Below are 25,487 nucleotides of genomic sequence, written 5' to 3'. Positions count from 1 at the left end.
AATCCTGGCAAACATGGGTTGAGGGCGCCTTCCTCCACGACATGTTTTGTTTGCTTCCATAACTTGTCTCCAAGGCCAGGACAAATTTTCTATATTAACAGTTCGGTTTTTGAACTGGGACAGGAATAGGGCAAATTGCAAATTCTGTCTCACGTGGGATGCTGGTCAGGGCAAATCCTCCCCCATCGGAGCCCACAGAGATACGGACAAGCTCCCTGTGCCAATGAGATTCTTTGCCAGTCCACCCCTTCCCTGTATGTCCAGGCTTCTGAAATTTCTGAATTTGTGAGTTACTTCATTACCAGCTCTCTGCCTCATGTGCCCGAGGCCTTGCTTCGCACCCTCCTTCAGTCTTCAACAACCCAGGTTTCTGGGTCAACCAAGTTAAACCCACGGTCGGCTCTCAAACTTAATCTTTGGCTCTCAGCTCGGCGTCCCTCGCCGGCGCCTGGAAATTTCCCCGGTCTCCAGCTGAATTATGCATGTAAAAGCACGTAATCTATCATTGGTCATCATTTCTGGCCGTTCACAGTGGAAGGGCTTTCACCTTACACGGTCTGTCATGTTGCCAGAAAAGGGAGTCCTCTAACTTGACACATTTAACATGAAACCTATTTAGGAACTGGTTGAGAGCTAGGAGGAGAGGTCACAAAAGCGCCAGTTTCCAGATCTGAGGGTGGCGGGGGTTGGGGGCTCTATAACAGTTGCCAGCAAACAAAGGGACAAATGGTAAGTGGTACGGTGCACAGACTCCTGGTTTAATAAGTTCGTACTGTTCCGGGTATAACATACCCTACAGGGACCAAAGGGTAGGGTTTAGTGCGGGGGCTCCATAGAGGTCATTCTCTACAGTCTGGTGGCTGTGCCTCCAGGCTCACAATTCTGTTGGATTACCACTGCGGTTGACAAATAAAATTCCTCCTATGCAGCATCGTTGGGAACATAACCCCTAAATGCCCCCGTCCCAGGGACTGCTCCCATGTTGCTCACAGCTGTTGTCTTAAATGATTACATTTATTTACAGACTCGCAAGCTCAACGACCAGAGTGAATTCACAGCGATCCCCTCTGTCATGAGGCAGCTCTTGTAAAAACAGGTGGCTCTAGAGTGTCCTCACCCTCCCCTCGCTACGGTCCAGGGAGGGGCTTCCCCTCGGTCGCGCTGTCTTCCCGCGGGGGCACCGGATTTCCCGCTGAAGGGTGGTGCGCGCGGGGGACACGCGGAGGTTTGTCCTTGGTTCCCAGACGTGCGGGGACGCGGGAGGGAGGCCCACGGCGGCTGGGCCCGTCAGCCGTGCAGTTTCTCCCGGGTGTGGATCCTGTGGTGGCGGATGAGGTTGGCCTTCTGGGAGAAGGTCTTGCCGCACTCGGAGCACTCGTACGGCTTCTTGCCCATGTGGGTCCTCCTGTGGATGATGAGGCAGGAGTTCTGCGAGAAGGCCTTCCCGCACTCGCCGCACTCGTAGGGCCTCTCGCCCGTGTGGGTGCGCCGGTGCAGGATGAGGTGCGACTTCTGGAAGAAGGCCTTGCCGCACTCGCCGCAGCCGAACGGCTTCTCGCCGGTGTGGATGCGGTGGTGGATGAGGAGGCACGACTTGCGGGAGAAGGCCTTGCCGCACTGGCCGCAGCCGTACGGCTTCTCGCCCGTGTGCGAGCGGTGGTGCTCGACGAGGCGGGACTTGTGCGAGAAGGCCTTGTCGCACTCGGAGCACTTGTAGGGCTTCCCCCCGGCCAGAAGGGCGGCGGGCAGCGATGGGCCGCCGGGCGGCTCTCGGCAGCCCAGGCGGCCGGAGAGGCCGGCCCCGGGGGCCGCGGGGCCCGCGTGCGGCCGCGGATCGGCGCGCACGGCCGCCTCGCAGGGCAAGGGCTCCCCGCGGCGGGCCCGGCCTCCCGGCCACCTGCACCGCTCACACTGCCGCGGCCGCGCGCCCGGAGCCGGGCCGTCGGGCCTGGAGTAGAGGAACACGTTCCCCTGCCCGTCGCACTCGAAGCGCCTCCGGGCCAGGTAGGCGGTGGGACTACCGTCTCCGTGACGCGGCAGACTCGCGCCACACGAGTCACAGGCGCATCCCTGCCGTCGTGAGGGATCGAGGTCTGCCTTCTGGCAGATGGATGCCCGGGGCCCTCTCTCGGTCGGTTCCCGGCCGTCCAGGAAGGCGCCGCTCCGCCGAAGTGTGGCTCGGTGCTCCCGCGGTCTGCCTGCGTGGCCGTCGACTTGCAAAATTGCTTCTAGGGGCAAAAAAATACCATGACCTGAATGGGTTTGTGTTTCCAGAATCGTGCCACAGAATGGAATGATATCCGGGAGCAGCTGGGTGGCCCAGTGGGTAAAGCATCTGGTTCTTGGTTTCCACTCAGGTTGTGATCTCAGGGGTTGGTGAGTTCAAGCTCCGCATCGGGCTCTGCACTTTTCTGGTTGGGATTCGCGTGTTCTCTCTCTCTCTCTGCCTACCCCCCCCCCCAGTAAAATTTTAAAAATAATCTTATTAGTGTTTATTTTTGAGAGCCCGAGTACAAGCGGGCAGGGGTGGGGAGAGAGGAAGACATAGAATTTGAAGCAGGCTCCGGGCTCTGAGCAGCCAGCACAGAGACTGACATGGGGCTTGAACCTGTGAACCGTGCGATCATGACCTGAGCCGAAGTCGGACACTTAACCGACTAAGCCACCCAGGTGTCCCTAATGTTATTTACTTTGAATTTTCTGAGAGAGAGAGAACTGTGGGAGAGGCAAAAAGAGAGGAAAACAGATCAAAACCAGGCTCGAGGCTGACAGGAGAGAGCCTGCTGCGGGGCTTGAACCCACAAGCTGCAAGATCAGGACCTGAGCCGAAGTTGGATGCTTAACAGACTAAGCCACCCAGGCCCCCCCAGCAAAAAAATAAAATTATATCAGAAACAGGAGGAAGAATAAATTGCAGACCTAAGTGCCCAGATTCAATCACCACAGTTATAAATCTACAAACCTACCCTCATCCATTGGCTTTTGAAAGGAAAAAATGAGATACTTCCCAGATGTCTGATGGACTTGGCCACAGACCAGCCTCCCCACAGCACCATTCCTCGGGCATGTTGGTATCCACATCACTGTGGCCCCTCCTCTGAGATTCTTAAATGTTGGGTTCTGCATCCTGTGCTTAGATCCTCATTTGGTTTTGTCTTCATTTAGGTTTTTTCTTTTTTCTTTTTAATTAGGCTTCAGGCCCAGAGGGGAGCCCAACATGGGGCTTGAACTCATGGCCCTGAGATTAAGACCTGAGCTAATATCAAGAGTTCCATTCTTTGAGCCACCCAGGTGCCCCTTCCCTACATTTTATTTTTTTTATGTTTATTTTTGAGAGAGAGAGATAGTGCAAGTGGGGGGAGGGGCAGAGAGAGAGGGAGACACAGAATCTGAAGCAGGTTCCAGGCTCCAACCTGTCAGTACAGAGTCTGATGCGGGGCTTGAACTCCTGAGCCATGAGATCATGACCTGAGTCAAAGTTGGACAGTTAACCCACTGAGCCACCCCGGTGCCCCGGTTCCCTTACATTTTAAATCACCCACTATCCGTGGTTTCACCTCCATGAAACCCACACCCAGTGCAACCACAGAGCTTCTTGGTTTAGAAATGTGGAAATTCCTTGAGCCCCAGTGTTGAATTCCTAAGGGACAGAATCAATGCCTACTAATCTTCCCCATGAGGATTTTCTGGGCTGAGACCCAGGCAGGTGGTATTTCTAAAGCCCCCAGCTGATTTCTGGTATGCCCTGAACAAAAGCTTGATAAAAGGCCCCTGTCCTGAAAGAAAGAGGGAGTCAGTATCCACCGTGGGATTATACTAGGATGCATGTGGGGGGAGTGCCATTCCTATCCCATTAGGCAAAATGGGGCCATATTTTGTAGTTAGGAAAGAAGAGGAATCTAAAGTCATATAAAAGGGAGCAAGAAAGTTTCTGAGGCATTTCACAGTAAAAGACAAAAATGAGTGGCACAACCTAAGTTATTTTAAAATAGGGGGAGGGGCGCCTGGGCAGCTCAGTCAGTTAAGCATCCACCTTCAACTCAGGTCACGATCTTGTAGTTCGTGAGTTTGAGCCCCGCGTCGGGCTCTGTGCTGACAGCTCAGAGCCTGGAGCCTGCTTCGGATTCTATGAATCCCTCTCTCTCTCTGCCCCTCCCCCATTCGTGCTGTCTCTGTATCTCTCAAAAAAAAAAATTTTTTTAATAGCGGGAATCTACAAATCCCTGAAAACATGAGAAAGCCTGTTTCATAACCATGGGGTAAGTGTTAAGACTGAAGATTCCAGAGAAAAACTGAGCAAGCAAGGTCTCAGATGGGGACGGCAGGGTGGAATGAAAGAATGAAAGCAGAATATGCCTCTCTCTAAAGGCCAGGGAAAGAGGAGGAATCCTGTCGGGCGGTGGGATGTGTGGAGGTAGCAGGAGTCATGTGGGCATCTCAAGGCCGTGGACCAAATATCCACAGCTACTTGCAAAGATCCAAGGCCTTTGAGAACAATTGCCTGAAACAAACACAGGAGATTTTGCTCTGCAGCCCAGTGTGTGTCCGTTGCCCCCCTCTCACCTGGAAAGCTCCATCTGACGAGTTCTTCCTCCTCCATCCATGGTTCTTGGCCTCGCTCCAACCTTGAGATCACAGCCGGTTTGGTGACCTGACACCCTGTTTGTGAGAACAAGTCACAGGACTTGGGCTGAGCCGCCTGGGCCATCCAAGGAAGCAGGGGGCACAACGCACTTTTACACGTCGGCCAGAGAATGGATTATTTCACACAGGAGGTAAATTCACGAATAACGCAAGTGGGATGACAGCAAGGCTTGCAGACAACGGACACCCAAGGCCAAACATTTCAGAGGTTTTACACAACTGAGAAAAGACATTCATCGGGAAATGCAGGAAGCCTTCCTCACCTACTGAGACCAGGTGGCTGTAATTCTCGAGCATCACATCCCGGTACAGCGTCCTCTGAGCGGGGTCCAGATGCTGCCATTCCTTACGGGTGAACCCCACAGCCACGTCTCGGAAGGACAATGAGCCCTGGAATGACACGTGCCCGATGAACCTGAAATACTTGGCAGAGTTCTGCGGCCAAGGCTCAGAGGCGAGGGGTCTTAGCGCCTTCGGACTGCCCCACAGTAAGTTAGGGAGCTTGGCATGCCCCTAACTCTGTGCTACATTTCCAGGGACAGAAAAGAAAAGATCCTAAGAAAAGATCTCATTCCTGGATCTGCATTCAGTCATTCATCCATTCATTCGGCGTGCAAGCATCTACAGACTATTTGGTATGTTGACGGTATTCCGCCTGGGGGTGGGGGGGGTGGGAGGGGCGGGAAGCAGGCACCCGGAGCCCTGGTGGAGCGAGATGGACAGAAGACTTCCGTGTGGTGCGATCACACCTCAGGCTGCAATGGAAGTATATTACAGAAGGAGCAGACACAAAGACAGCAGTCATGTTCAAGGTCCTGACGTCAAGTGAAGCCTCACTGGAGGCTGCCCTGGAGAATGATCTTGAAAGATAAACCGTGTGTCCAAGAGGCACGGCATTAGAGAGGGCAAGGAGTCACAGAAAAATCTGGTAGACACTGCAAATACTTGGGAGGGACAATACAGAATCTACTGCATGGATGTGTGTGTGTGAGAGAGAGAGACGGCACATGTGCACAAATGCACAAGGCAAAGGTTTTGGTTTTTTTTTCCTATAGGCAATGGGGATGCCTATGATGGTATTTTAGGGAGGGGAGGGACAAAAGATGACCGATGTAGAAAAAGGTGGGAAATCACCAGGAGGGAATGAATAAATAAAATTAGGGCACAATTATAAGCAAAGACATGGTCAAAATTAAGGGAGCACCAAGAGGAAAGGACAGAAAGGATTCCACAAATACAGAACAGGGCTTGGCTCTCCTTCCCCTTCTCCTTCATCTTCTCTCTGGATGAACTAAGGACCAAAACAACAAATTAATTTACACTGAATACCGTAATACTGTGTAAATCATTTTTAACAGAAGTATGGAAGTTAAAAGGCAAAAGTACAACTATAATCACAGATTTATTAATGGAAAAGCAATATAAAAGGAAATAAAATCTGACATAAATATCAAAGTATGAGTGTGTGAGAAAGTATAGAGTTTCCACATACGACTGAAGTTATCAGGTTAGGAGAGACTTCTAGAACTGTAAAAATATTCAATGTAAGCCTCATGGTAGCGACAAAAAAAATCTATAACGCACAAAAATAAAGAGGAAAGAATCAAAACCTATCACTATAAGAAATCCTCAAACCACAATAAAGACAAAAGAGTAAGAGAAAGGAACAAAGAAACTACCAAAGAGAAAACCATTAACCAAGTGGCAATATAAGTCTTTACCTAGCAATAATTACTTTAGATGTAAATGAACTCAACTTCCCTAACAAAAAGACCCAACCAACTTCTGTCTACAAGACATTCACTTTAGATTTCAGGACATACAGTAGGTGAAAGCAACAAGGTAAAGCTATCCCATGCCATACAATGGTAATCAGAAGAGAGCTGGTCTGGCAATACCTAAAAAGACAAAACAGCCTTTAAATCACATACTGTCATGAGAGACAAAGTCCTTCTATAACTTCAGAATGGTCCCTTCAACAAGATACAACAGTTTTAAATACATATGCACCCAACATCAAAAGGACCTAAATATATAAAGCACACATTGACCAATCAGAAGGGAGAAACAACAATGAAATAACAGTAAGAGACTTATATACCCACTCTCAATAGTCATCCAGACAGAAAATCAGTAAAAACAAAAACTTCAGAAGTGAACAACACTACAGATCAAATAGGCCTTGAAGATATTTACAGAACATTCTACCCACTAGCAACAGAATACTCATTCTTGTCAAGAGCGCACACAACGTTCTCCAGGGTGGATCATAGGCTAGCTAACAAAACAAGTCTTAACATTAAGAAGACTGCAATCATTCTAAGTATCTTTTCCAATCACAATGAAATGAAACAAGAAATCAACAGAAAAGGGAAAAATTTTTAAATATTGGAAATTAACACATTCTTAAACACTACTGGGTCACAGAAATCAAAAGGGAAACTATAAAATATCTTAAGACAGATGAAAACACAACAGATTGAATTTTACAGGATACCACAACAGCAGCACTAAGAATGACGTTTATAGAAACGAACATCTACATTCAAAAAGGAAAGATCTCAAACAACCTAACTTTGCACCTCTAGAAAAAGAAAAGCTAAACCCCAAGTTGGCAGAGGGAAATAATAAAAATTAGAACAGAAATAAATGAAACAGAATAGAAAAACAACAGAAAAAATGAAACGAAGAGCTGGTTTTTTGAAATAAAATTGAAAAACCCTTAGCTAGACTAAGAAAAAAAAGACTAGAATAAATAAAATCAGAAATGAAAGAGGAGACATTATAGCAGATGCCACAGAAATAAAAAGGATAATAGCTATTATAGACAGTTCAATGCCAACTCGTTGGACAACCTAGAAGAAAACACAATTCTAAACAAAACAAAACAAAAAAAACCTGGGGTGCCTGGGTGGCTCAGTTGGTTGGGGGTCCGACTTGGGCTCAGGTCATGATCTCACAGCTTGTGAGTTCAAGCCCTGTGTTGGGCCCTGTGCCGACAGCCCAGAGCCTGGAGCCTGCTTGGGATTGTGTCTACCTCTCTCTCTCAAGAATAAATAAAACACTTTTAAAAAATTTAAAAATATGGGGCGCCTGGGTGGCTCAGTTGGTTAAGTGACTGACTTCAGCTCAGGTCATGATCTCGCAGTTTTTGAGTTTGAGCCCCGTGTGGAGCTCTGTGCTGACAGCTCAGAGCTTGGAGCCTACTTCAGATTCTGTGTCTCCCTCTCTCTCTACCCCGCCTCTGCCCACGCTCTGTGTCTGTCTCTCAATAACAAATAAATGTTAAAGAAAAAAAATTTTTTTAAATACAATAAAATATAAAAAAAAACACCTACCGATACTGAATTGATAGAAAGCCTGAGCACAGCACTAACAAAAAGAATGAAGAAGTCACCAAAAAGCTCCAAATAAAGAAAAGCCCAGGACCTTTATGGGCAAATTCTACCAAAAATTTAAAGATTACTACCAATCCTTCTTAAATACCCCCCCCAAAAAAAAACAGAAAAAGAGGGAATACTTCCAAATTCATTCTACAAGACCAGCATCACCATGATACCAAAACTAAAGACACCACACAGAAAGGAAACTACAGGCCAGGATCCCTGGTAAACACAGGTGCAAAAATCCTCAAGGTAGTCTTAGCACATCAAACCTAACAGCACATGAGAAGCATCAGACACCACGACCAAGTAAGACTTGTCCCTGGGATGCAAGGATGGTTCAACACATGATAATCCATACGAGACACCACGTTAACAGAATAAAGGATAAAAATGACATAATCCGCTCAACAGCCACACACACACACAAAAAAAAATTGACAAACTTCAGTGCCCTTTAAAGATTAAAAGCTCACAACAAACCAAGAATGGAAGGAACTTACCTCAACACAATAAAGGCCATTTATGAAAAGCCCACAGCTAACATCATACTCAGTGGTGAAAGCTTTCCCTCTAAAGCTTTCCTTGATCTGGAACAAGGCAAGGAGACCCATTCTTGCCTCTCCTATTCAACACAGTACTGGAAGTCCGGCCAGAGCAATCCGGCGAGAAAAAGAAATAAAACACATTGGAATCAGGAAGGAAGAAATAAACGTATCTCTGTTCGAAGACGACGTGATCTTACTGAATGCGGGTCTCAACGCGATATGTGCATTCTCGTGCTCCTCGCAGCATTATCCACAGGAGCCAAGAGATGGAAACAACCGAAGTGTCCAGCCGTGGGCGAACGGGTCGTGGGGTGGGCACACACCACGGAACATTAGTCAGCCAGGAGAGCGAAGGAAATCCCTTCATTTGCGACAAGCAGGTGAACCTGACATATGCTGAGTGAAATATGCCAGACACGGGAGGACAAATACCGTGTGACTCCACTTTTATGAGGATTCTCAAGTGGTCAACTCCTAGAACCGGTGGTTACCAAGGACTGGGAGGGGCAGGGAAAGGGGGAGGCGCTAGTCAGAGGTTCAGTGTTCGCTACGGAAGCGGAGTAAGTTCTGAAGATGCACAGCAGTGTCACAATGAGCCACGTTGCGCTGCACCCTTAGAAATTTGCTAAGAGGGCATATCTTACGTTAAATGCTCCCACCACTAAAGAAAAAGAAAATACAGATATTTAAAAAGGGGGCTGGAGGAAACTTTTGGAGGTGATGGATTAAGTCGGTGGTGGTGGTTTCACGGCTGTGCACTTATCTAAACTCCTCTCGAGTTGTGAGCACACAGTTTTGCAGGTCAATCACACCTCAATAAAGTGGCTTAGATAAAATTTTCTAGTAGTCACATTTAAGTAAAAAAGGAGACAATTTAGATAAGATCTTTTAGCCAAATATATCTGGAGTATTATCATTTCAATATATAATTATTTTACAATTGCTGATATACTTTTCATTCTTCTTTTTCATACCATATGTTCAAAACCTGGTGGGTATTTTCCACTTACAGTACATCTCAACTCAGACACTATGTTTTCAATTTCACTCTCATGAAATATAGTCCTGTAAAAACATAGTTGTGTTTAATATTTTGATATTTATTTTGAGGGGGGTGGAGGGGCAGAGAGACAGGGAGACAGAGAATCCCAAGCAGGCTCCACAGTCAGCACAGAGCCAGATGCGGGGCTTAAACTCACAACTCGTGAGATCATGACCTGAGACGAAATCAAGAGTCCGATGCTTAACCGACTAAGCTACCCAGGTGCCCCCATAAAGTTGCGTTTAATGGGAAAGTATTTTCCTCTGATTCCCTTTTAAAATTTAAGTGTGAATGAGAAACTCAGTTCTCCAGCCACACTAGCCACCAGGGTTCAGTATCCACTCGTGGCTGGTGGCTACCATCTTGGACAGTGCAAGTCTGTACTGTAGAGGGTACAACTGAATTTCTCTGCCGGGGCTGCGTTTTCGCCAGAGAAAACTACAGTGTGGCTCCATCACTGAGGGCCCAGTTCTAGGTCTGTCTGCATTCACATCCCAACTCCATCACCTAATAGATGCAAGATCCCAGGCAGCTTGCTTAATACCTCCAGCCTGTGTGTGTTCAGCTGTAAAATGGGAGAGGGGTTAATAATACCCATCTCACAGGTATTCATGAAATGGCGACATGTTAAGTGCTCAACAGGTGGAGCTTAGACCTTTTATTGTCACTATCTTTGTTGTGGATGACCCTAAGAAGTTCCCGGTGAAGACTGGTTTCCTACAAAAGAACAAATTTCCCTAGGAGGCACAGAGGAAACCCGGGCCCTGAATATGGGTCTCACAGCTTCACGTCACGGCCCACGTCTCTCCTCTGAGGCCACGGAGCTGCCATCTTGTTTCGGACCTCTCATACTGGTCCCATTCCCAGATGTTTCTGGTACCAAACATCCAGCTTTTTAGGCACAGACACTCTCATCAAGACAGGTCCCCAAGCCAGAAACCAAGACCCTGTGAATATGTTTTTCTTCCTGGAGTGGAGAGCTGTAATGTTTGTCCACGAGGCCCATCTTCCTCTGGGGCTAGCTCTCTCCCTCCGGCACCCCAAGCTCCTGGGAGCGCCCCACCACCGACACACTCTCAGCCCTAACCGCGAACTAAGCTGGCCCAAATCTGCATCTCTCCCAAAGACTGTGCAAACTGGCTCCACGATACAGAACCTGGTCCCTTTCTACGGCAGACCTCGCAAGAGAGGTGTGGGCCATGCCTATCTCTGGCCACACGGATGCAGTCGGTATGAGAGAAGGAAGTCACAGACAAGGGGCAAGAGAGACTCTGGGAGACGCCTGCATTCTTAGGTGTGACTGTCCCTGAGTACCAGGCCAGGTGTGGCCTAGATTTGGGGTTGGCCCTAAACTAGCTCTAGCTGGGTTTCTGGCTCTTGTCACTTGAAGGATTCTGGCCAGCACACTTCACGTTCATGCTCACGGTAGAGAGAGGGGCCGTGTAGGTCCAATTTGAGAATGCAGACAGGCCGGCAGCAAATGACGTCACTGACGTCCAAAGAGAACGATGGCCCAGGGCAAGGGCAGAAGCGTGAGGTCCGAGTGGTGAAAAGACGCTCAGACTCCAGAACAAAAGGCCGAGAGCGCGCTGACCATCTTCCCTCCCCGCCCCCACCAAAGTCTGAAACGGGGCTGTTTGCTCTCCATCTGTGTCAAAAAACTATTACAGAAGATAATTTGAAGAACACGCTACTCGTCTGTTCTTCTGGACAATGCAGGGTTTCATCTGGGTCAGTGTGAAAGAACAAGGCAGTTTACGCAGAACGGAGTATTTTGATCCCTGAAACAACCAGCATCACAGATTCTGCACGGCCGTAAGACCCACTGCTTACACCCAACGGAGAGTCCAGACTCGCTGTTGTGTCCACTTCACTGTCATCACTAGACAGGACCCTGCCTGTGACACCTCACACCCCAAGGCCAACCCTGGAACCTTCTTAATACTGGAAACAGCTTTAGTTCTCCTAGGACGTGGACGTGCTTGTCCCAAACAGACAACACAAATCCTATGTTGGATGGAACCTCTTTAAAGTGCCGGAAACGTCTGGGGCGCCTGTGTGGCTCAGTTGGTTGTGTCCGACTCTTGATTTCAGCTCAGCTCATGATCTCATGGTTCGTAGGTTTGAGCCCCGTGGGGCTAAGTGCTGACAGTGCAGAGCCTGCTTGGCTTGTCTGTCTCTCCCTCTCTCTGCCCTCCCCGATGGCTTTCTCTCTCTCTTAAACAAATATTTTAAAAATTTTTAATAAAAGAAATAAATAAAAGTGCCAGAGGGGCGCCTGGGTGTCTCAGTCAGTTAAGCGTCTGACTTCGGCTCAGGTCAGGATCTCACGGTTCGTGGGTTTGAGCCCTCCATCGGGCTCTGTGCTGACAGCCCGGAGCCTGATTCGGATTCTGTGTCTCCCTCTCTCTCTGCCCCTTCCCCACTCACACTCTGTTTCTCTCTCAAAAATAAACATTAAAAAACTATGTATTTTTTTTAAGTGCCAGAAATGGCAGACACCGGGCACCTCAGAACTGTGGCGGCCTCAGCAGCGCACCCACCCCGCCCTCCCCGTGGCCTCCATTTTCCACTCGCCTTGCATCCTCAGTGATCTTGGGTCCTGCCTTTAGTATTTTATTGGCTGCATTCTTAGAAGCATCCCCAAGTCCCCGGGAAAGCACAGTGCGGTAGAAAGAAATGCCACACTCACCTGGGACATGGTCCTTCCCTGCTGGGCGGGGGAAAGCAGACACCTGTGTAAGCAGAGATGGGGAGGGGAGGGCAGGGGAGAGGACGTGAGAGGTCAAGCTTGCCCCGGGCCTCTGGATCAACTGCTGCCACCCCCCACCAGGCCTGGGGGAGGACAGGCTCCCCTCCCCCCCCTCCCCCCACCGAGGACATCACATAATGCCCACGCCTTGGAGAGTGACGGGGACCCGACCTGGCGAGGGTTCAACCTGGATTCTCCTTTTCTACTTAAGGCACTCATGTCTGTGTCTCCATAGTCAATGTGCAATTTACTAACCCCTCCCCTCGTTACTCAGAAATTGAATAGAAATTTATTCTGAAGAAACAATCATGAGTTCAGGCGAAGCGTTAGTCGCCAAGGTGTTTATTATAGTTCGTTAAAACTCTGAAAAAAAAAAACCCAGAAAATAATGAAATATCCATCTACACAGGACCCGTTAAATAAAACACTACTCCAAAGGGAAATAAACGTTATGTAGCTAATGAAAACAAAATCATGGAAAAAACGGTTTTATTGGATAGCATACGGATAATTAAAAAAGGTGGCCGAAGACTATTTGATCCCATGCACACGGACACACACACGTGCGCGCACACACACACTCACATAGATCTCTGAGATGATGCAAGGCAAAAAGGTAGCAGCAGTTAGCCCTAGGTAGGTAATGACCACTGAACATTTTTTTTTTTTTTTGTACTTAGATGAATTTCCTAATCTCTTCTAGGACAAACTGGTACTATGTGTACCGAAGTTATTTTTAAAATATCTGTAGCCTATGAAGCTTCGAACCCGAACCTCTGTCACCTCTCCTGCCCCTGGTAGACGCTGGGGTCAACTCACAGGAAAATCTAACAATGGGATCTGGAAGGGCAGAGTCCAATGAATGGAGTTCAGCTGAGACAAGCTGAGGGCTACTTGGCGGGGCCCTCAATCCCATCCCGGACCCGCTGGGTCCCCTGTGCTTCTGTTCCACCTGCAGCCTGTCCACGTTCACTGTCAGGAAGAACCGCCCTGGCTCGGCTGTGCTGGCCTCTGCCCGGGAAGCAGTCCCCGTCTGGCTCTGCCACTTACCAAACATGGGACAAGATCTGATGGCTTCTCCTGAGCCCTCCTCCTCCTTTCCTCATTTGGCCAGGGGACAGGAACATGAAGGTTCAGGAGCAAGTTTACTGTGGCTGGAATCATCAACGGGACCCCACACCTATCTCTCTCCTGAACAGACACGAGGTTGGTCTTAGGAATGTTCCTACTCAGGACAGACACACACTGGAGTTGGGTCCAAGAAGTCTGCAGAGACGCTCAAACTCTAGAATTACAGAAACTCCATAAAGAATTCCGAGGGAGTTTTGGTTTTGGTTTTTAAATTGGAGACTACCTAAGTGCTTAAAAATAACAGATTGGTTAATCAATTATGACACAATCAAAGCATGCCATGCCATGAATCAACTTAAACTGTTACAGAATATCTGATAAGAACTAGCTTCTGGCAACACCAGTAAGTGGGGAAAAAATTAATAAATAAAAAGGAAGCTGTGAAATTCACAAACACATGACTCACAGATGGGTAACAGGCAGAGATGGGTGGTATTTTCCCCGGGTACCTGAAGTTTTAGCTCAATTCCCAGACACCCCAAATTCTCTGGAGGAGCTGGCAGACCCAACCTAACGGACACCTTCCTTCGGATAAGGAAGAGCGAAGGAGCAGGGAGGGGCACTACTGAAGACGTAGATACATGGTGTTTTACCCCCCTCCCAAGACAAGAGGGACAGTTGAGCCGACAAAAGTGGGGGAGTAACCTGGCTCCCCAGGCTGGACGCGTACCCAGCTACAGAAACACCTGGGCACGTGGTGGTTCAACGGAGGGGGGCGCAAGCGTTCTGGGGGAAGCTTTGCAGATGCGGGAGCCCAGCGGCAGGAGGGAGCTCTTGGAAGTGAGAAGCCGGCAGAGGCCACCGTGGTGGCTAGGTGCGGGGGTGGGGGGTGGGGGGTGGGGGCAGGAACGTGGGACACCTGCACGGCCTGCCTGTGTTAGAACAAGGATGCAGTGCCCCGGGGCCACATGGGGGGCAGGAAGCTAGGGGAGCCTGAACAACATGGGGAGAGAGCAGGCTGCCTGCGGGACACAGAGAGCCAGCCCTGGGAGGCAAGAGCGCTGAGCCAGGAGCGGGCACAGAGGTCTGCCAGAGAGCCCCTACTCGTGTCACATGCTCTGCACCCCTACAAAGCCATCACGCGGCCTCCCGCGTGATAAAGGACAGATGGCCGGGCAGGGGGAGAGCTACCGGAAGCAACAAGCAAGGAAATGTTTGTGTCACTTCTCTTCCATTTCCCCTTCCCCACCCCTGCCCCTGGTGGAGAAAGAAGTGGTCCAGTGAGGAGAAGGAAGGGTTAAGGAGGAGCAGAGACAGAAGAGATCACAGGCCCTCCATGGGGGTGGTGGGGGGAAGTGGAGAGCTGCAGATCCACAGGGAGAGAGAGAACCCGGATGTGGCAGTGAGATGTTCACTAGCCCGCCAGCAAGCCAGGAGAGACTGTTCCTTATTACAGCCTCAAGTAACAGGACCCCTTTGGGTTACCAGAGATGTCATCCTGGCAGCGGAGTGTTCTGGGCTGAACTCTGCTGGGGATCCTAGCCGTCAATATCTCAGAATGTGACCTTCTTTAGAAACAGAGCCTTTGTCAATGATCAGGTGACGGTGTGGTCATGAGGACGGGCCCCAGTCCAGGAGCAAGGACTAGCGTCCTTACAAAAGGGGGAAACTGGGGCCAGGGACTCACACAGGGAGAACGTCAGGGAGGATGATAGCAGAGCTCGGAGTGATGCAGCAGAAACCAAGAATGGGCACAGATTGCCGGCAAAGCCCCAGAAGGCGGGGAAAAGGCCGGGAACGGGCCCCCCAATCAGGGCCTCAGAAGGAACGGGCCACACCCGCGCCTTCACTTCTAACGTCAAGAGAGTCAAGAGAGATCACGTGTCTGTTGTTTAGGCAGCTCAGTTTGTGGTACCTTGTAGGAACGCCAGGGAACAAGTGCAGGAAGGCAGACCCAATAGAGTGGGTCCAAAACAGTGGTCAAAGGGGACACTGGGACACTTTGCTCTGTTGCCTGTTTGTCTACATCAATTTCAGCACATGGAATGGGTTTTTGTAAAAAAAAAAAAAAAAAAAAAAAAAAAAAAAAAAAAAAAGAAAAAATTCTGGACAAAATACACAAAATGTTAACAATGGTGACCTTTGCATGGTAGGATGTGTTCGTCTGTTTTTACAATAGTGGCATTTTCTAATTTATTTTAGACAATAAACATATGCTCACTGTTTAAGTATCTCATAAAAATATACATATATCATCTTACTGGGTTTTCTCTCCATGACCTCCTACCAGAGTCCTTCCCCTGGAGGAGAGGAGATCCGTGAGAGGGTCTGAAGGGGTGGAAGGTGGGAAGGGGCGGGTTTTAGCGATGAACTGAGGCGCCCAGGAGGAAGCCCCCGCCTGGCGGGCCCTGGCGGACGGGAGCCCTGGGCGCTAGTGCTGGCTCGGCCTCTAGTAAGCTGGGTGGCTCTGAACACCTCTCTCACGCCCATTTTCTTTCGTCTTTAACATGAGAAGGAAAAATGAAATACTCTTAGGTTAAGAAAGCAACTTTTGTGCCTCGACTACATGAGGACGGTCTGCATCTCACAAGCAGTGGAGTGAGGGGCAGTGGGGGGCCGGGGGGCAGTAGAGAAGGACAGTGAAGGCACCGAGTGTAGAGAAATCCGCACGGGGGTCGCCTGAGTGTCGCGGGGATCCCTTCCCTCGTTTGTGCTTCCCTAACCTTAAAGCGGGGGACCCCCTCTCCTCCTAGCAAACCTTCCCCTCCACCAAATCCTAGACAGATCCCCTAATGCGATGGCATCACCCAAATTCACGGTCAGCAAGCTCGTCCTCAGCTGTTTTAGGGACACTTTCTGGAAGCCACCCCGTTCTGTGACCTCCAACTTTATCCCTAAGCTACAAGAGGGAGCTCAGAGAGGGAGCCCGGCTTCCAAAGTAGATTGCTGCTGTCGGGTCACCTTCTTTCCAAGAATTATTCTATCGGTGGGGTGCCTGGGGCTTGAGGACTGGGGTCAACTCCAACTGGCAAAGCTCTGCTCTCCTGCTGAGAACTTACCGTGGCCGGAGGCTCAGCTCCCGCCTGGAGGCCGTCTGGGGGTTAGAAGGAGCTGGAATCCACAGCAGGACTGAGCTGCCTGGTCACGGCCTGTCTCTAAGCCTTTGCAATAGACACTAAGAACACCTGTAAACGATAGAGGGCACTGTGAGACTCATGTGAAAACATCAGCAGCACATTTGCCTCTGATGGGGGCACAGGGGAAGCCAGAGAGAGCAAAACACAAGAAGGATCCTTCGCCATCCCGTGTGAAAGCTGAGCAAAACCTCTGCTGGCAGCAAGCGAGGAATCGGGGGCCTCGGGCCTAACACCACCAGATACTGACTTCCGCCAATGAGCCCAGACCAGACTCTACCTCCAGCCGCTCGGGGAAGAGGCCCACCATCCACCACATTGACTCTGGCCTCGGGAGGCCCTGGACTGTGGCCTGCAGAGCTGTGAGGTGACAGCGGTGTTACTTTATTTTATTTTAAAGTTTTATTTAAGTGATCTCTACACCCAACGTGGGGCTCGAACTCACGACCCCAAGATCAAGAGTTGTGCGCTCTTCTGACTGAGCCAGCCCAGCTTTCCATCACTGAATTTGTGGTAATCTGGTCCGTGGCTCTCCACTGGGCGCTCAGGAGAAAGAAGACGGCTGGGAGACCACGGAGAGACCCCCTGGGTGGTGAGGTCTGGAGGAGGGCAGTGGCTGCCATGGCAGGGAAACCCGGGGAAGCCCCATCCTCCTAGAAATTTCCCTGTGGAGGAACAAAGCCTTGTGCAGCTGAGGGAAGGGCAGCACAACCCACTGCTCCCAGAGCACAGCTAAGACCCATGGCACCTGGCAGGGAGAAGGAGAAGAACACCCTGTCCCAGGGGAAGGGGACAGGCATATGTCCTCGACTCAGACTCAGAGCCTCCTACCACAGCGGGAGGGGCAGACTCGGGGACCAGGGCCCTCCACCACCAGGCTGGGCAGCACCGAGGAGCCAGCGGGGGCATGAGCACGAGGAGAAGGGCGAAGGGGGCAGGCGGGTCGCAGAGCGGGGGACAGGAACCGGCCCACCTAAGCACAGAGCAGAGACACTTGAAGCCAGCGGGGGCCTGACCGTAACCACAGCAACAGCAAATGCGAGCGCCGGCAATGCCCGACCAGGCTCAATGCACCGACGTCCTGCCTCCCAGCCCCGCGCACAGCAAGAGGGTCTCTACTCCCACACACACGGCCCGGTGTTCATTTAAACGATCAAACTTCGAGACGTACAAAAAGCCAGAAACAACAACCCACTGCAGAGACAAAGCAAGGGGCTGAGGCCCACTCGATCTTAGGTCTGTGCGTACCAACACACGAGCGTGATGAGTGTGCAGCTCAAACACGTGGAACACACACGCCATGAGGGGAAACAGACAACTCCACATCGCCATGAACAGAACCTAGAGGATTCGGGATACAAAAAATAAATAGTAAGAGTATACAACATTTAAAAAAAAAAACCTATTTATTTATTTTGAGAGAGAAATAGAGAGTGAGCAGGGGAGGGGCAGAGAGAGGAGACAGAATCCTGTCAGCACAGAGCCCAATGCGGGATTCGAACCCACAAACTATGAGATCATGACCTGAGCCAAACTATGAGCTCGCGACCTGAGGCGAAATCAAGTCAGACCCTTAACCTACTGAGCCACCCAGGCGCCCCAAGAGTGTGCAACATCTGAATAACAATTGAAAAGCCTGACCTATTGGGGCACCTGGGTGGCTCAGTCGGTTAAGCGTCCGACTTCAGCTCAGGTCATATCTCACGATTTGTGGGTTGGAGCCCCACATCAGGCTCTGTGCTGACAGCTCAGAGCCTGGAGCCTGCTTCGGATTCTGTGTCTCCCTCTCTCTCTGCCCCTCCCCCACTCATCTTTTTTTCTCTCTCTCTCAAAATCAAACATTAAGAAAAAATGTAAAAGCCTGACCTACTGGATCAGACACAAGAAAGTACTTGATTAGAGAACGTACATTCTTCTTTTTTTTTTTTTAATTTTTTTTTTCAACGTTTATTTATTTTTGGGACAGAGAGAGACAGAGCATGAACGGGGCAGGAGCAGAGAGAAAGGGAGACACAGAATCGGAAACAGGCTCCAGACTCTGAGCCATCAGCCCAGAGCCCGACGCGGGGCTCGAACCCACAGACCGCGAGATCGTGACCTGGCTGAAGTCAGACGCTTAACCGACTGCGCCACCCAGGCGCCCCAATACATTCTTCTTTTAAGCACATCTGGGAGCTAAAAATTGATCCGAAAAAGCTAAAAATAAACTTCAACAAGTTACTTAAATCAGTATTGCATAGATGCTGCTCTCTAAACACAAAAGCAACACAACTAGAAAACAGGAAGAATGCAAAATTATTTAGAACAATGGCTGCAAAAAATGTTACATATCAAACCTGGTGCACAGTTACAAACACAGACTTAAATCACAGCCCTAAGATACAGATTAGACAAAATCTGAAAATTAACAACATTCATCGCAGGAGGCTAACACAGCAAAGAGTAAACCCAAGCAACACAAAAGAAGCAAGTAGGAGCAGAGATTTTAAAAAGGAAAAACCAAAGAAATAATAGAACAGGTGAAAAAAAGAAAAAGCCTGCCACAAATGTATTACCTGAATCTAATCATGGTGAAACATTAGTCAGACCTACATTGATGAACGTTCCACAAAATAACCGGCCTGTACTCCTCAAAAATGTCAATGCTAGCAAAGACAACGGATGATTGGGGTACTGTTCCAGAGAAAAGACGACAAAGGAAAATGGGAGAACAGATGCATGATCCGAGATCTCCTTTAGCTAGAAAGGGTCTTACGGAGACGACAGGTGATAGCTGAGTATGAGACGTGGGTTAGACAACAGTATTGTCTCAACGCTAATTTCCTGGTTTTGATCATTATCCTGCGGCTGTGTGACAGAATAGCCTTGTCTTTGGGAAATGCACACCAAGTATTTGCACACACACCCATATGTGTCAAGGGGAGAGGAAGAGAGAGAAGAGAGAGAGGAGAGAGAAGAGAGAGAGAGAGAAAGGGAACAAGTTGTGTATAAATGACCCAGCGATGGCCTCTGCAGAGTGGCCCCTGGCAGGCTGAGACCATTGGCTCAAAAGACCAGCAGCACCAAACTCAGATGTTAACACATGCATTCATTTTAAAGATAGCCCAATACGAACAGATTTTTAGTCGTCTGGAACCTGCCTGCTTTCCCTACTCCCTGAAACTGTACTCTAGCATCCGGTAGCCATAGATAAAATACACCATGTGGCTACCAAGACCCCAAGTGCCTCTGACCCAGAGACACCCAGGGGTATCCTTTCCACCTCCCTCCTCGGAAGTGGGCCCTGGGCCCCAAATTCTGGATGGTCTCATGCTGCGAGGGACCTCTCCCCAACGTGCATGCTTCAGTAAAGCTCGCGTGCACTTCTGGTCATACGGTGACATCTTTTTCTTTAATCGGCTCGCAAATCCCTCGACCTCCCTCCATACAAATGTGGCAAAATGTTCATACTTGAGAAATTTAGATGAAAGGTGTTCTGGAATTCTCTGTACTATTCTACCCTCGTGAGTTTTCTCTGAAGTCTGAAGTTGTACCCAAATAAAAAATTACAAAGAAAAAACTAAAATCAGCTCTTGGAAAAGATTTATTAAAACTAATAGCATAATTGGTTGGTATTTAAAGCTAATAAAACACACTAAGTTCGGGTATGACTGATGGAGAAAATAAGAGAACGCAAAAAAATGCAATGTTTAAACAGGGAAAAAAGAAACCATTTCAGATGTAGTAGAGAGGTTTTTAAATTATGAGATCACTATAGACAATTTAATGCCATAAATCTGAAATTAAACTGGACAATTTCCTAGAAAAATACAAAGTACTAAAATTGACAAAGCAACAGAAATCAGAAAAAGAACCCCACTAAACATTAAATAAAATGGATCGGTACTCAGAATTATACCCATCAAGAAAACACCAGGCCCAAACTAACTACTTAAGATTTTCACAATGTGCATAAGCTATAAATGGTTTTGTATCTAGAATAGATGAAAACAATTACTAAAAATAAGTAAGAAAAAGGCAAAGCAGAAGAAATACAGGCAAAGGTAACGAACGAAAAAATAATATATTGTTTATGACCACATTCCTATCTAGGAAGTAAAGAACATGTAAGAATAAAGTAATCTCGGGAGTTGTCACCCTGAGAGGAAGGGAAACGGAATGAAGGGTGATATCAAAAGGGATCCGGTGGTACGTATAAGGTTTTTGTTCTTTAGAAGATCTGAAGCAAATAAACTTTTAACATTTGCTCAATCTAAATGATAACTACGAAAGTTTCCTTTTGTTACTTTGCTATATACATTTGAGATCTTTTCTAATGTTACTAATTGAACACAGTAAGAAACAGTTATGGGTTGAAAAAAACCTCCTTCAAGAAGACCCAAATTCAAGTTATAATGTAAAAAAACATTAAGACTTACAATTCCAAGACCAGGTTTCATTTCCCCCCTCCCTGCCCCAGCTTGTCTGTCCTACCTTGACCAAAAAAGCCTCAAAGACAGACAAATTCTCCCTCATCTCTGCATCACTGTGGTACCCTCACTGTGGCTCTCCCTCCTAATCTAGTGCGGGGGAAGAAGAGTCTACACTGAACTGTAGACGCCCTGCTTGATCATCTCCTCCCTGCTTGATCAGCATTCAGACAGAGGCACTCACACAGCCCCACCTTCACCCACCCCTGCCCGTGCTGGCGGCTTCACAAACCTGAGATACGTTCCCCTACTTACTTTTCTCACTACCTTAGCTCAGTCTCCATCGACTCCACTCACTGCCGGTATAGTAACACCAAAGACCAATGTAACCACACTTCCTGCCTTGCCTAAAACACTTCAGGCACTAACAGGACCCAGTCCTTACCCCCTAACCCAGCTGCTGGGTTGATATGCTCCTGGAACCACCTCCAGTCTCACCACACACACCCCTTCCAGGCTCTTCCATGGTGCCAAATCCAGCAGTACCCATGGGTTTCATGCTTTTGCACAGGCTGTTCCCTAACCCCAACCCTTTTGCCCCTTTTCACCTATGGAGACCTTATTTCAAATCTGATCTTCGGTTGTGCCTCCCCCAGCAGGAACTGACCTCCCTCCTTGGTGTCCATTCATCCATAGATAGGAGTCATTATCAGAGCACCCACACCTTGGTGGCCCTTATCTGTTCAGGGGACCGACACCGCACTAGGTCTCTAGCCAAGAATGGAACCCGGTGCTACACCAGCTGCCTGACCCAGACACTCAATAAACATTGGTCATAGGAACACCGACACCATAAATCCTTGAAATACCAATCATTTCACTTCCCTCCTTCCTTGCCCTCATAGCTCAGAGCCTACCGTTGGCTGTGATGTGGGGTCCGAAGGAGTGACAGAGGGTCGGACAGAAGTGGGGGGGGGGGGCTTCCTCAGCAGTCCCTCCTCACCCACGGGAGGCCCGGCCACCCAGGCGGAGTTCAGGGACCTGGACGGGCAGAAAAGCTCCGGGTCAAGGGACAGAAACAAATCCAGTATCGGGAAAGAAGGGTGACCATTCGGGAAAGAGCTGGCCCCCAGCTCACCGGGGCCAAAGCCGTCACGGGTCCACCGCGCTAAGCCCTCTGTGGACGGCCGGTGGGCTCCGACGACGCTGGGCTATAAAGCAATGAGACCAGCCTGCCCACAGCTCCCGCCCCAAACCAGACAGGAACCCTGACCCTCCCCAGTAGACGTCAGAGCCGCCCACCGGACCCCCCTAGCAGAGCACCCCTCCCAGGGCCCGCCAGCTCTGCAGCCGTGGCTCTGCCACACGTGCCCTCTCTACCGCGGGGGCAGAGGGAATCGTCAGTCCCAGATGCAGCGGGAGCCTCAGGACTGGCTAAGTCCCAGGTGCCGGCCACGCGAACCCCGCCAAGGGTCCGGAAGTGCGCAGACTGCTGTGGGAGACCTCCGGACACAGCCGAGACGCCCCTGGACTGGGCGGAACTACAACTCCCGGGAGACTCCGCGGTGAGGTACTTCCGGCCGGCGGCCCAGCCGTTTCCGGCCACGGGGCGGCAGGTGTGGGCCAGCAGGCGCCGCGCCGCGGGCGCCGTGTGGTCCGGTGGGTTGTGGGCAAATGCACCTTCTCCCGCGTTGTTGCCAGCCAGCGGTCGCCCCGGGGGCTTTCCACCGGATCGGACGGGTTGCCCCCAGCCCTGCGCCGTGTTGAGGAACCGGTCATGGCCCCCGTCCTCCCCGCCCCCCCCCCCCCCCCCCAATTTGGGCACCCAGCCTGGGTCTGTCTGTATGTCTCTGCCCAGAAGTCCGTTACCTGAGGGGCTCCATGTCGGGCACCTGGTTTTGTAAAACAAACAAACAAACAAACAAACAAACTTAAATCCTTTAGTCCTCATGACAGTCCCCAGCATAGGTATCATTATCCCCATTTCACAGAATCAGAGGCAGTCTTTCTCAGTATTTTTACTCTGAAGAGCCCTTGAAATAGTCTCAGGTCTCAGCAAACCCTTGCCCAAATATTGTTGCAGCTCATGGCAGAGTAAGACAATCATCAAGTTACACTCACGAGATAGTCAGTATACAAATGGACAACGGCCAGACCATATACCGAGATAGGACTCTGACCTATCACCACCGCCACCTACGCAGAAACCAACTCCCCTGTCTACAATAAACAGCGCAGAAAGCCAGATTGCTATCTTTAGTAACAATCCACGCAGCTGAACAATAACTTCTGTCACAGTCCCAAATGGCCAGGACTTCGTCAATGACTGGCAGCTTTCTTAATGTTTGTCCTCACTTCTAACTCAGGAGTAACCAGAGAAAACATTGAATATACACCCGCTAACCCATCACATGGGATGCCCCACTCCCAAGCTAGCCTGCTTCCAGCTTCATCCTGCCATCAGCCGCCAATGAGGACATTTGGAAACCTTCCCTTTTCTCCCCATAGTAAAACTTTCCTGTTACCCTGCCTTTGAGTCTCTGCCAAAACTCAAGTTAACAGCGACTGCTTTTTTTTTAATTTGTTTTTTTTTTAACATTTATTTATTTTTGAGACAGAGAGAGACAGAGCATGAACAGGGGAGGGGCAGAGAGAGAGGGAGACACAGAATCTGAAACAGGCTCCAGGCTCTGAGCAGTCAGCACAGAGCCCGATGTCGGGCTCAAACTCACGACTGTGAGATCATGACCTGAGCCGAAGTTGGACGCTTAACCGACTGAGCCACCCAGGTGCCCCTAGATTCGGTTCATCCTGGCTACCTACTCTTTTGTGTGGTTTTCCCCTCATCATTTGCTATTATAAATGTATTATTCAAAATTCACAAAGTAAGGGAAGGAAGGTAAAAGAAATTTAAAGTTTAAAATTATGCTTTTTCTTTGCTCATAGCATTTATACCACTGGATTTATTAAAATTTAGTTCTTTGGGATCACCCATGCTACTAAACAGTGCCAATAAATTGTACTTATTCTATACTCTTGCTGGAATTACTGGCAGAGTTTGAACAACCAAGTAGGATATTGGTCGAAATAGATATTCTTTATGCCATCATGTATTTTGTATGAGAGAGGGGCTAGGGGCAGCCTTATCATGTGATTTTTTTTTTAAAGTCTACTAAAATGATCATTTTAACTATCAATTTATTTAAATAGTAAGTTTCATATCAATGAATCCATTTTGCATCTTTGGATGGAGCCTATAAGAACTTTTAGAATATATTATTAGACTCAGTTCATGCTTTTTTAAATGTTTACTTATTAAAAAATTTTTTTCACAATTTTTTTATTTTTGATAGAGACAGAGCACGAGTGGGGGAAGTGCAGAGAGAGACAGAGACACAGAATCTGAAGCAGGCTCCAGGCTCTGAGCTGTCAGCACAGAGCCCGATGCGGGGCTCGAACTCACAAACCGTGAGATCATGACCTGATCCGAAGTCGGACGCTTAACCGACTGAGCCACCCAGGTGCCCCTAATGTGTATTTATTTTTAAGAGAGAGAGAGAGAGACAGAGTAGGAGAAGGGCAGAGAGAGGGGGAGACACAGAATCTGAAGCAGGCTACAGGCACCGAGCTGTCCTGAGCTGAAGTCAGACACTTAACCGACTGAGCCACCTAGGAGCCCCACATGCTCTTTTTTTTTTTTTTAAATGTTTATTTATTTTTGAGGGAGACAGGGAGAGAGAGAGAAAGAGAGAGAGAAAGGGAGAATGTGAGCAGAGGAGGGGCAGAGAGAGAGGGAGACAAAGGATCCAAAATAGGCTCTGAGCTGTCAACACAGAGCCAAGGCAGGGCTGAAACCCACAAACCCCAAGCCGAAGTCGGTCACTTAATCAACTGAGCCATCCAGGTGCCCCAGTTCATGCTTTTGGCGGGGGGGGGGGGGGGGGGGGGGGAAGTAATCCTATTGTTTTGTAACATGGGGCTGCTTCTCCTTTTATTTCTACCTCCTGTGTCAGGTTTGGACATCAGGGATCTGAGTCCTTTGCAGATTCAGCTACATAACTTTATATATAACTTTTTTTCTAGAGAAAGTTACAAACAGTAGAAATTATCCCCTTCAAAACATTTGGAAGATTCATTCGTGAAACTTCTGAGTGTAGAAACTTTTATAGGATAATTCTTTTAGGGTTTTATGTCTTTTGTTTTGTTCTTTTCTTCCTGTTAAACTGGTCTTGGTAATGCATTTTTTCCCCAAATTGTTCTTTAATTCAGTATTTTCAAGTTTTCACTAAGTTTTTTTTTTATTAAGCCTATTACTTTAAATTACTTTACATTTCCAGATCTGAGGCGCCTGGGTGACTCAGTCGGTTGAGTGTCCGACTTCGGCTCAGGTCATGATCTCACGGTTTGTGAGTTCGAGTCCCGCGTCGGGCTCTGTGCTGACAGCTCGGAGCCTGGAGCCTGTTTTGGATTCTGTGTCTCCCTCTCTGTCCCTCCCCTACTTGTG

The 25,487-nt window shown here is 48.9% G+C and overlaps 1 protein-coding gene across 7 annotated transcripts; it reads right to left on the bottom strand.

The window, feature by feature from the left end:
* Nucleotides 1–737: 737 nt before the first annotated feature.
* LOC122471251 (zinc finger protein 300-like) lies at nt 738–22,511 on the bottom strand. 7 transcript variants are annotated; one of them, XM_043559619.1, is made up of 10 exons: nt 22,364–22,511; nt 22,122–22,194; nt 21,901–22,024; nt 17,823–17,915; nt 16,500–16,625; nt 13,420–13,559; nt 12,310–12,352; nt 4,908–5,034; nt 4,564–4,659; nt 738–2,228 (listed from the first exon to the last, which is right to left on the bottom strand). In XM_043559619.1, exons 6-10 carry the CDS (start codon nt 13,494–13,496, stop codon nt 1,288–1,290), a joined length of 1,284 nt encoding a protein of 427 aa, XP_043415554.1. In that variant the 5' UTR covers nt 13,497–13,559; nt 16,500–16,625; nt 17,823–17,915; nt 21,901–22,024; nt 22,122–22,194; nt 22,364–22,511; the 3' UTR covers nt 738–1,287. The 7 variants fall into 7 exon arrangements, with proteins under 7 accessions (XP_043415554.1, XP_043415552.1, XP_043415556.1 ...); XM_043559617.1 differs by having other exon boundaries at nt 22,122–22,511; XM_043559621.1 differs by lacking the exon at nt 13,420–13,559 and adding an exon at nt 8,531–8,667 and having other exon boundaries at nt 12,310–12,351; nt 22,122–22,511.
* Between the last annotated feature and the right edge of the window lie 2,976 nt (nt 22,512–25,487).

The sequence above is a fragment of the Prionailurus bengalensis genome, chromosome E3, assembly GCF_016509475.1.
Source record: "Prionailurus bengalensis isolate Pbe53 chromosome E3, Fcat_Pben_1.1_paternal_pri, whole genome shotgun sequence".
In the NCBI taxonomy this organism is placed as follows: domain Eukaryota; kingdom Metazoa; phylum Chordata; class Mammalia; order Carnivora; family Felidae; genus Prionailurus; species Prionailurus bengalensis.
The sequence above is the reverse complement of the archived record's forward strand: the minus strand, read 5'-3'. Positions and strand labels throughout refer to the sequence as shown.